Genomic DNA, 12,111 nt, shown 5'->3' on the forward strand with positions numbered 1-12,111 from the left:
AGACCCAACCCTAACCCTACCCCAAAAAAAGAACCTGCAACGTCCCTCATGTAAAAAGGCCAGCACAAGTCCAAAATTTAAACAAATTAAAACATCACACTCCAAAATAAAAAAGGAGCATAATATGGCCTCCATCTACATTGCTACTAGATTCTCTATAATAGTAGGGTTTGATTGATACAATAACACAATAGAATTGGAATATATGAATCTTTCATTATATATATATAGATCTAGATCTGATCTAGATCTTGTAGAACAAATGAATAGGAATAGGCCTTGAACGAGAAATCCGCATCCGATTCTGAACAGAGGGACTCAGCTGAGTCTAGAACTAGAATCTAGATGTAGATTCTAAATAAATAAATAATTCACGCACCTGATGAAATGCTTTTTACCAACATTAACATTACAGCACAACCTATAATAGGGTTTGACACGAAAGAATTGGAATAAGCATCCTCCATTGAGGTCTATAATGATCTTTACTCTATAAATCTAGTTTTACACTCTATTAAAACAAGTGAGTCGGACTTGAACAAATCCACATGATCTGAACAATTGAATTAATCAACAAACGAAATTCATAATGGCCGCTCGAGCACGAAACTGAAAGTAGATAATTTAGGTCGTCATCCTTTTTCGTATTCGCTTTTCTACTCAGATTCCGACAATTATGTCGGAAACGCCGACGTCGGCACGAAAACGAAAGTGTCGACAAAGCCGACGGGAGAAAAAGGGGGCGCTGGCAGTCGGCCAGGCCTCGCACAACGCAGATTGACTACTAATACAGGTGGGCCTAGCGATAGCATCGGCCGGCTCGCGGGTCGGGTCGCGATTGTCGGATTTCAGACGATTGTCGGCAAACATGCAGGTCTAAAAACTTACCCAAGAGCTGCAGCTGGAGGGGCCCTAGAAGTGCCAATCACAGCTTCTTCGTTTTGAGGAGGTTGAGCGGGTGCATCTCCATCCATAATCTGTTGGATGTCTTGACCGTACTGTAGAAACAAAGATGCCAGGAACTAAGTCCCTGCAGCTCCTAATTGTACTCACCATATCAACATTAATTACTTTGTCAGCCATCTTCCAGCAGAGAACAATACAATGAAACTCCATCCTATGATGTTTTAAGGCCTGACCTTCAATTTCACAGAGTCCGAGTTTCAAGTGAAATAAAGGTACACCTTACACAGGCATATTTTAGCGACAACAACAGGAATATCTGTCCTAGCTGCTCTACAGAGCAAGTATTATAAGAGTAAATAACCAGTGGTGCTATCAAACACTTGTTTATGCGAGTAGTTGCTCCCTTCTCTTTGGAATTGCCTCCCATGAGCTGCTGTTTTTCTCTACTTAATATTCTCTACATCTTTGTGCGTCTCAGTTCAGAGAATGAAAGTTTCACTGTAATTGTAAAAAATCCAGAACACAATGTGACAATGCCATGACTATGTTTCATAAAGGTAAGAAAAAGACAAGTATCATCATCTTGAGGTTGGATTAGTCCTAAAAATTAATGTATCTATCAATCTATTAATAACAGCAGAGTTTACCCCCAAAAAAAAATTGAACGAAGTTATTAACACAACTTGTATTATTTTTAATTACATAATATGTAACTTGTCTTCACAGGTCTCTTGTGACCGCTGTTAGAATCTGCAAACATTTATCCCATTTATTCACTTACAGCTTGTAAGTAGTCACGGGTCTTGGTCAGCACCTCCCTCAACTCAGTCAGCTCAAGGTAGTTCTGCTTGATGGCTTCGTTGTTGGTGTTCACCTGGCGAAGCTCATTGTCCATCTTCTCAAACTCCACCTGGACATGGGAGAATTATAATAAATAATAACAATTGCATTTATATGCCACATTTCCACGCACTACAGCATGCTCTTTGTGCTTTACCAATCTTTCCCACATGAATTATCAACACTACCTCAACCAGCACAATACCATTCATTACAACTTATTAAAAACACATGAAAGCCTCAAGTAAACCAAATTCACCAAGAAAAAAAAAATTTCATTGCGAACCATTTTACTTTTCGAGTTGCCATTTGGATAAGATCTATGTTAAGTAAAATTAAAGAAATTCTTAACCTCTTTGGTAGGATACTATAAACAATTTTATAAATGCAACCACAGCTAGCTGGAAACTCCACTGCAACCGAACAACTTTTTCAGAACAGTTTAGGTGGCACCATGAACCTAAATTGATGGAAAGCATATCTTTACCATGGCGATGTTAGAGTGAAAGAACAACAAACAAAAAGACAAAATTGTAAGAATTTGACCCTGGATAAACCCAAGGGCCTACTACATACGACAAAAATACACAGCAATCTCTATCCACAATTCAAGACATTTTACAAGTATCCTCCACAGTGAAACCACAAAATAATTTCGCACCAGAACATGAAACCCTTTCAAAGAGCTTAAACACACTCCATGACACGCTCAATCACAAACTTATAAATCCATTCCTCAAATTAGTGTCATAATTTGACATCAACTTTTTCAGAGGATACATAAATCCTGATATGATCAAACTAGAACAGTTGGCATTAGCTAAAATTTAGAAAAACGAAAATATCAAATATAAAGAACACTCCAAATAAAAGTGTTCTTTCAGTCAACAATACATACTTCAACCAGTAGGACTAAATAGATAAGACAAGCAATAAAGATAGATACAACTAAATCACACACACAAAAAAAGCAAAGTACTTGCCTCTAAATCATTCATCTCTTTTGGAAAAGGAGCCTTGGGATTTTCTCCGTAATCAGGGATTTTCCAGTCCTCTTTTAAGATCTCTTTCTCGGTGTAGCCTGTAGCATGTAAAAACACATGAAATCAACATCTTCAAAAAAAAGTTTTAAAAATATGTATGAAAAGTCACAAATTGCCTAAATTTCAATTACATTTAAAATGTCAACTGTACGCAAACAATATCAGCAAAGAAGGGGCCTCAGAAAAAACCTTTACAAGGTACAAAAATCAAACAAAATTCATCCTCATTTCGCTTATAAAAGAAAAGACATTTTCACCTTTAGCCCATTTCTTTACACTGCTGACACAGACGAAGCATTGAAAAAATCAACCACAGCATACCATCAGAACACAAAGAAATATCCAAAATAACATCCAACATGTCAATTAAAGCTCAGACTCCCGAGAAGACACTTACGAAGTTTTCTTTCCATCTCTTCACACCGCCTCACTTCATTTACAAATGTCCGTTGGAAAGCATTGACATTTGCATTCAACTGAGGATGAACATAAGTTGATTGAATTTGAGTTTGGGACCAAGTTCCAAAACATTAAAATTCAAGAGAGAATGAAAGCAACCAACAAAAGCATACCATTTATGATTTTCATCAGATTCCACACACAAAATTATGAATCCGACCGGTTACTCACAACAAACAAAACCCTTTTGATCAAAACTTTCTTTACTTATGAAGTTTCAAAAAGTATTGGCAGATAAAACGATCAAAAACATGTAATCTTACTCAGTCTTAAAAAACCCACAAAATTATAAAATATCAAACACTCACATCTTTAAACTGTACCAGCCCGATCTCACCCAGCTCTGAAACACAAGCATACGCAGCTTCTGTTTGCAGAAAGAGCTGGCACAGTCTCATCTCTTCACTTCGAAATAAGGAGCCCATGTTGACCTGTTGTAGTAGTAGCTGAGCTACACAGCGATTCACCCTGAGGAAAAGTAACGACAAAAATGACGGTGAAGCACACTAACAATCATTAATAAGAAGAAGGTTTAAACTATAAAACAATCTGATTTCTTCCCCTGACAGCTCTCAGCCTACAAGACCTGTGCACCTGACCAAAAACTCATATGGAGTAAAATTTGGTGGTCCCCTTCAACCTGAGGCATTCACTTGCTCTAACTCACAAGCTTCTAAAATGTACTAACACTGTTAGAAAGTTGCTTTTATCACAAGTTTCTGTAGAAGCATTTTCGTTATTTAATTAGGTGTATTGGGTGGAAGTATTATTCTCATGACCTTGTTTTGAAACATACGAAAGCTGTCCTCAAGCTTGGAGACAAGAAGATCAGACTTGCCAACTTCATGTCAAAAATAGGAATTATCATCAGCATCCTCCCAAAAATTCTGGAGTCTTGGGGAAAAAAGTCCCTAGAACCCCAGTAGAATCACATCACATTACAAACCAATCAAGGCCACTGGCGGTGGGTGGACCAAAATCTGGGTGGGGCTTAGGTTGCTTCCAGTTCTTTGCCACCAAATAGCAAGCAATAATGAACCAAACAGTGATGATTTTTCTATACTAACGGTGAGCCACAGCATTTTGAGAACCATTCAAACGAGAGGAGTTGCCTTTGTTTTCCATCTCTTTGTTCTTAGTTAAATTCTTGTTGATGGTGGGGACGAAGCCGATTCACCTCCAAATTTCCTCTAATTAGTTTTCTTGTGATGAAAAAGTTGCCTTAAAAGTAGTTCGACCTGATTTATATCTGTTAAATCTCAGAGGCACAAACACAAACATGCACACACGGCACTTCAAACATAATACTTCTATGAGCTGGATTAGGCCGTGTAGTCGAGAAAGTTGAACACACCCAAAAAAGAACCAATGAGCGCATAGGTATCTGTGTCAGTGGGGGAAAGTGTGTCGTAAACTTTCACCCCATTGTCAGGGCTAGGAGAGCATGAGCCCTCGGTACAGTGTTATTTTTTCCAAGTCTTCTACCTTTTTACCACAAGAGTTTCATTAAGGACGGACTGTGGGAAAAGGGCTCATCTTCGCTGAACCCTACAGACATTTGATTGGCTGCTGGGTTACTATAGTTGTAAGCCGTGACAACAGTGATTGGATAAGCGAGCAAGCTGCCAAGTTGATCACTCTGTGTTCATTGCCTGCGGTCATAACGATTTCAACTGCTTATTTCATTATGGAGAAACTTTCGTTTTTTGGGGGGATAGAGTTGGGGATGGTGGGTGGGGAGGGGGTAGGGGTTCAAGCCCGTGAGCCCTTCACTACCCACCGCCACTGATCAAGGCAAACAAATATATATTGCACCAGCACACATTTGCACTGTTTTGGGGGGCTAAACTGACACATTTTAGCTTCAGAACACACATATTTCACAAAATGAAGCTCCCGTACGCATAGCATCGAGGCTACGTGTACAGCCCTCCACTTCACATAGTAAGCTAGGCTATGTAGGCGGCACATAAACTATCGGTAAATTTTTACTTTCATTCCCACACACAGATGCACTGCTTCGGGGGTCAAATTGCAGTACTGTTTGCTGCAGATCACATATAAAGCCACTAAAACTGTCCCAAATCAATTATTTTCAAGAAAATTTCAAATCTAATTAACTGTAAAATATCAAATTATGGATTAACCCCCCAATTTTTTTTTACCCTAAGGGGGCACCCCTGGAACCTAACCCCCCCCCCCCCCCCCGATTGGTCCAAAGCACGTTTATCTCTATTAAAAACGGAAGTGGCTATTCTCACCCTGGGTGAGAATAAAAATACGATCGACCTCTCACCCCGGGAGAGACTGTCAACGTTGGTTATTCTCACCCGGTGTGAAACAAGACCTGTTTTTCCTAATTTCTGAATATTACCTATAGGTGTTGATGATCAAATTGACAAAAACAAAGTAAAAAATGATGTTATAGCACAAGTAAACTAATTTGGTTGTCTACAAAGATGCTATGGCTATTTCACATTTAGAATCGAGCTGAACTACGTGGGTCGCCATTTTGTTTTGCCCGGAAGTTCTCGCTTTACTCCTCACTCTCTCTCCCCCCCTCTCTTTCTCTCTCACTACCTGCAGACAAAATTGCACGCTTTCAACATAAGAGCGCTGGAACCTTTGTTAAAGGTGAACGCTATACTGGTTGGCCTATCACAGTGAACGCACATCGGGTGAGAATAGCCAAAAGGAATAGAGGTGGCCATTAAGAACGATCAGATATTCCAAAAAGTATTAATTTGCGACGGAAATAAAATTGATATTTGTGTGTAGAAAATGGACAACTGGTAGCCAAGTGTGAGATGGGAGGGAAAGTAAAAAAATGCCAAACTATCAAACCGGACACTACAAGTGGACAAACTTAACCCTGGAAGCATGCAGGCCCTATATAAAGTAATAAAGGGCGTGAGGCGGGCTATCCAGGAAGAGCACAGGCCCTATATATAAAGGGCATAGAAACTGACCCTTTTCAAAGGAAAATTTCAGTATTCCTTATGTGGAAAATGTAGTAAATTACAGGTTAAAGTTATAAATAGTGACCAATGACTTTGCAACTTGTTACCTTGACCTCGTAGAGCGTCTCTGAATAAGCACTGAATTAGATCAAGACAATCAAGATAGTCAAACTTAGAAACTTTCTCAAGATGCGAGGAAGCCTAGATCTAAAACCTAGAGATACAATAGACTTATCTACCTAGGATCTAGATCTACTTAGAACACAAGTTACAACACACGTTTTAATTCATGGCCATCTCTGTTCTCACCCGGTGTGCCTTCATCGTGTGATAGGCCAACCACTGTAGGTTTTCGTCCAGTTTTCTTTCGATTGAGGAGATTCATCGTCTAAAAGCCACTGTCTCTTTGCGACGACAGCGATTTAGTTAGTTAGTAGTATAGGGTTTTACGGCGCTCGCAACTGCATAAGACAGCGATTTGCCTGTAGATAAATATCTACTCTACTCTATACAGTAGAACTCGGATTCAACGAGGTCGTTGGGCCTGACCTAAAATCTCGTGGAATCCTAGTGTTCGTTATAGCAAACACGAGTTTTTGTGTGGATAATTACATGCAACGAGCGAGTAATGTATAAAGAGAAGTCACAAGTAGTGCCTGAAATGCCTGCATATTATGAGCTGTGTAAAAAAAAAGACTGATTCGTTCAAATACACAAGCCTGTGTCATCTCGATTGTTTACCAAGAAAAAGTTGTGTTGCTGTGTAGAGCCGATTATACAGTAACTTTTGACACCATAGACCAGCGCACAATTCATTACGTAGATCTACGCCAACACTAGCTTATTATTGTAATAATGATCAGTAGTCGGGGGAAAAAAGACTGACGCGTATGCGCCGTTCAACGCCCAGACCGCAAGTGCCCCTCCTCCCCGATGCGCACACACAGCCACATGTGTGAAGGCTGCCCATCCGACCCCGACACACGCTAACGAGCCATCTTTAATTGCTTCTGACGACCTCTTGACAAATAAACATTTATTAGAAGCGCAATACTTTTCAGGCCGGCCTCAAATTCATCATAAGATAAAAACTCGGCTCCTGCACTAAACGCCATTTTGCCCGAAGTGATCCCGGTCTCTACCAAGCCTAAGGCGAGTCACGAGTGAGGCAGGACAGGAACCCGGAGTCACAAGTCTTAGGAAGATGGGAAGTCGGAAGTGATGTCATGCTGGACAAGAATCAGAGTCCGAATAGTCACTTCGTTTTTTTAAAGTAAGGGGTTGCACCCCCCTTACCTTGTGAAAAACAAGTGAATTTTACTGCTCATTTTGTAGGCTAGATTTACATCTAGTCTAGATCTAAGGTACTGATAAAACATAACGCCACCCTGGGTGAGAATAACGCAGGCGCGCCTTTTGGCTATTCTCACCCGGTGTGCGTTCACCCTGAACCACAGAATTCTACACTGTGACTGTGATAACAGAATTGTAGAATTCTGTGCCGTGAACAAATGTTCCAGTGCTCTTGTGTTACTATACTGCTACTGTTAGCCTAAAAGCGTGCAATTTTGTATGTGGACTGTGGGCAGTGGAGAGAGGAGTAGCGCGAGAACTTCCGGGCAAAGAAAATGGCAACCCGCGTAGTTCGGCTCGATTCGAAAAGTAAAATAGCAATAGCATCTTTGTAGACGATCAAATTAGCTTACTTTTGTGCTATAACGTTATTTTTTCTCCCTTTTTTCTTAGCTTTTGTCAATTTGATCATCCACACCGATAGACAGTATTCCAAAATTAGGAAAAACAAGTCTTGTTTCACACTGGGTGACAATAGCCAACACTGGCAAGTCTCACCCGGGGTGAGAGGTCGATCGTATTTTTATTCTCACCCCAGGTGAGGATAGCCACTTCCAAAACATAAAACATTGATACGGACGGTAAATTTTTACTTTCACTCCCGCACACAGATGCACTGTTTCAGGGGTCAAACTGCTGTACTGTTTGCTGCAGATCACACATAAAGCCACTAAAACTGTCGCAAATCAATTATTTTCAAGACAATTTCAAATCTAACTGTAAAATATAAAATTATGGGTAAAAACCTGTAACCCCCCAGATTTTCTTTTACCCCAGTGGGGCAGGCCCCCCTAGAACCCCCCGATTGGTCCAAAGCATGTCTATCTCGGTTAAAAACAATCAAATATTTCAAAAACTATTAAATTGCGACAGAAATGAAGTTGATATTCGTGTTCAGCGCATCAATATTTAGTAGAAAATAGACAACTGGTAGCCGAGTGTGAGACGGGAGAGAAAGTAAAAAAAATACCAAATGGATATTATTACGCCAGCCTACTTCAGCCACTTTTGTACAACCTTAATAAAATTTAGCAATTTAGGCTACGCAAGAAGGGACCTTTAGTCTAAGTCTAAGGGGAGTGTATAGCAATGCCAATCGGGCTTTCCCGCGAGGCGAAAATTTGGTCCCCGTTTACGGGCGATTTTGCGGACCCGGCCGACGAGTAGGTGACTAACTTTGTCAACCTCGGTCTGCTCTATTTCCGAACCAATCCGAATGAAACTCGGCTACCAATCAGAAAATAGGGCAAACTAATGATATGTGGATGTTGAAGTTCGTACACATAAATTAACCTATACTTTTGGTGTCGGGAACACTTTCGTATCGTGTACACCGAAAACTATAAGGAGTTTGAATTTCAACGCCCAGATGGTAATAGATCTATCTATCCTCTATAGTGTGCTCAAATTAGAGAGTTCTGTGTCAAGTAGTTGTTTAGACCCGATCGTAAATCTACGACTACCCCCCTACCCAAAGCGGCTTCGCACGGAGACCGGCCATTTTCCCCTCACTCCCGTGGCAAATGTCTGTGACCTACAAATCCCCGCATGACTATTCCGGGCCCGTTCATTGGTCACTTGAAATAGGGCAATGGCGGGCGCGCGCATCCGGTTGTTTTTCTCTCTATTCCCCTGTAACATCGCAATGGGGGTATTCCGAGGCGAGGTTATCTCGTCTCGGGGTGTTCGCGTCTCAACGGGGAAAAAGAATTTTTAATTGTACGGCATGCTAGATTGAATTAACTTATCTTTTACGGTCGGCATGGTCTAAAGTCATCATAAAAAGCTTTGCAATTATTTAGTCACGCTGCCGACATATATTCTTAAAGATCCCATGTTGTGATACGATGCTATAAATAAAATGGACTCATCCCGACACCCCTTTTTCGCAAAATCGTAATATGTACACCACAATTTTAATTATAACAAAATAACTACGAAATTGGTAGTAAATCTGACTGCAGAAATGATTTCTACACTCAAAAACACATCGGGTAGCCAAGTTTCTCTCCAACATTTGGATTAGTTACCGAGATATCGTCGCTTTTCTTACAGAATCTGCTACTGCGTGGTCCACTTTTTAGGAGTATTTTCCTATATGTGGGTCATCCATATTTTGCCGACCTTTACAACCCCATAACTTTTTTATTTATGAACCGTTTCTCAAAATTCAAGAAGCATGATTATCAGAATTGAAAATTCTTTCTTAGGTACCAAAAAAAAGGGGGCAAAAGTGAAAATTTAAATTTTCATTGGCATTGCTAGAGTGTATACAGACCCGGTAACCGGGAACAAAGTCACAAAGTATACAGACCCGGTAGGGGAACTCTTTTGTGATTTCTGAAAGTTTCAGCGCCCTCTTGGCTCAGGGTAGACCTAGGTTCTTCTAGATCTATGGCCTAGGTCTAGATCTAGACAGACAAACACAAGTGACAAATCATAGATCTAGTTTCGAGGCTAGCCTAGATCTAGATGTGTAGATGAAGATTGCGGATGTCTTTTCGAAGAACGATCGTTTTTCCTCCGTTTTGGAGTTGAAGGAATTACAATTTGAAGAAAAGAACAAGGGAGTGTATACAGACCCGGTAACCGGGAACAAAGTCACAAAGTATAAAGACCCGGTAGGGGAACTCTTTTGTGATTTCTGAAAGTTCCAGCGCCCTCTTGGCTCAGGGTAAAAAAACTAGGTTCTTCTAGATCTATGGCCTCGGTTTAGATCTAGACCGACAGATATAAATCATTGATCTAGTTTCGAGGCTAGCCTATATCTAGATCTAGAATCTAGATCTAAATCTAAATGAAGATTGCGGATGTCTTTTCGATGAACGATCGTTTTCCCCCCGTTTTGGAGTTGGAGGAATCACAATTTGAAGAAAAGAACAATGTCATAATTTAAATCGAGCAGTCACCCCCCCCCCCCTCTCTCTCTGTCTCTGTGTATCGCTCGCATTCTCTTTTTCTTTGTTTGTCTCTGTCTTTCTTTCTCCCCTCGTATTTCCCACTCTATCTTTCTCTCGTTCCCTCCTGCCAACTGTGTTATAATACATTTTGCTAGCACTTCCATCTGCTCTCTCTCTCTCTCACTCACTCACACACAAACTTTCCGAAATCGCAAAAGAGTTCCCCTACCGGGCCTGTATACTTCGTGACTTTGTTCCCGGTTACCGGGTCTGTATACACTTCGAAAGAACAATGTCATAATTTCAATCGAGCTGTCATCCTCTCTCTCTCTCTGTATCGCTCGTCTTTCTTTCTCCCCACCTATTTCCCACTCTATCTTTCTCTCGTTCCCTCCTGCCAACTGGGGCATGTCATACATTTTGCTAGCACCTCTCTCTCTCTTTCTCTCTCACACACACACACACACACTGCCGGGTCTGGGCGCTGAAACTTTCCGAAATCCCAAAAGAGTTCCCCTACCGGATCTGTATACTTCGTGACTTTGTTCCCGGTTACCGGGTCTGTATACACTTCGAAGTCTAAGATAGACCTAGATCTAGATTAGATTCTCTCTAGATTCTACATCGAGATTTTCTGGTAGAAATTATTCCCTCCCGTCTCACACTAGGCTACCAGTTGTCTATTTTCTACTAAATATTGATGCGCAGAACACGAATATCAACTTCATTTCCGTCGCAAATTAATAGTTTTTGAAATATTTTATTGTTTTTAACCGAGATAGACGTGCTTTGGACCAATCGGGGGGTTCCAGGGGGGCCTGCCCCACTGGAGTAAAAGAAAATCTGGGGGGTTACAGGGGGGCATGCCATGCCCCCCTGTTTTTACCCATAATTTTATATTTTACAGTTAGATTTGAAATTGTCTTGAAAATAATTGATTTGAGACAGTTTTAGTGGCTTTATAACAATAATAACATGCATGATCTGCAGCAAACAGTACTGCAGTTTGACCCCTGAAACAGTGCATCTGTGTGCGGGAGTGAAAGTAAAAATTTACCGGAAAGTCTAATTGTCATTTGATATGAATTGCGACTGATTGTTAATTGATTTTCGTTGGTTTCATAATCATCACCCATGCCATGGCATGCGACAATCAATCATGCGACAATCAATCGTCAATCGTCACAGAAAATACAACTTACAAGAGTCCCAGTCCCAGAGCAGAGACAGGAACAATAACTAAATAAAAGATCCGCATTTAATAATAATATCATAACCTTGTATTTCTTATTCAGCAACTTCTTACCGTTCTAAACCTCAATTATCATGAACTTCAAGGTGATCCCTGCTTGAAAACTTGGCGAAGTGTTCAGAACTTGTCTCCGAAGTTTCAGTCGATCAGGTGAAAGTTTTGTTCCTGTCATGTGATAAAGAAACGGAAGTTGTTGTGTCTTGTGAGCGTTTATCTAAACTAATCGATAAATATATAACAACCGGGGAAAAAGGCCAAAAGTTCAAATCAAAAGTTAGATACAACTTACTGATTATTCAAGTGATAAAAATCATATCTTTGACTCCAGTCATTGTTCTTAAATACTGAGAGAGTATTACATTGTTTGAACATGTTTGTATCTATTTATCGATCATATA

At 40.4% G+C, this 12,111-nt stretch overlaps 1 protein-coding gene across 4 annotated transcripts in view; it reads right to left on the reverse strand.

Annotated features, from left to right (window-relative positions):
- The window catches only part of LOC101850442 (V-type proton ATPase 116 kDa subunit a1), a 36,830-nt gene extending 24,933 nt beyond the window's left edge, over positions 1-11,897 (reverse strand). For 3 of the 4 annotated variants that reach the window (XM_005109174.3, XM_013088506.2, XM_005109173.3), the window contains exons 1-6: positions 11,768-11,897; positions 3,557-3,716; positions 3,187-3,265; positions 2,730-2,827; positions 1,688-1,816; positions 889-998 (exon numbers count right to left, since the gene is read on the reverse strand). In XM_005109174.3, coding sequence (XP_005109231.1) covers positions 889-998; positions 1,688-1,816; positions 2,730-2,827; positions 3,187-3,265; positions 3,557-3,673 — 533 coding nt within the window. In that variant the 5' untranslated portion in view covers positions 3,674-3,716; positions 11,768-11,897. The remainder of the gene's footprint in view (positions 1-888; positions 999-1,687; positions 1,817-2,729; positions 2,828-3,186; positions 3,266-3,556; positions 3,717-11,767) is intronic. The other variant, XM_005109175.3, reaches the window with a different exon arrangement.
- Between the last annotated feature and the right edge of the window lie 214 nt (positions 11,898-12,111).

Source organism: Aplysia californica, unplaced genomic scaffold, assembly GCF_000002075.1.
Source record: "Aplysia californica isolate F4 #8 unplaced genomic scaffold, AplCal3.0 scaffold00753, whole genome shotgun sequence".
NCBI classification, from domain to species: Eukaryota; Metazoa; Mollusca; class Gastropoda; order Aplysiida; family Aplysiidae; genus Aplysia; species Aplysia californica.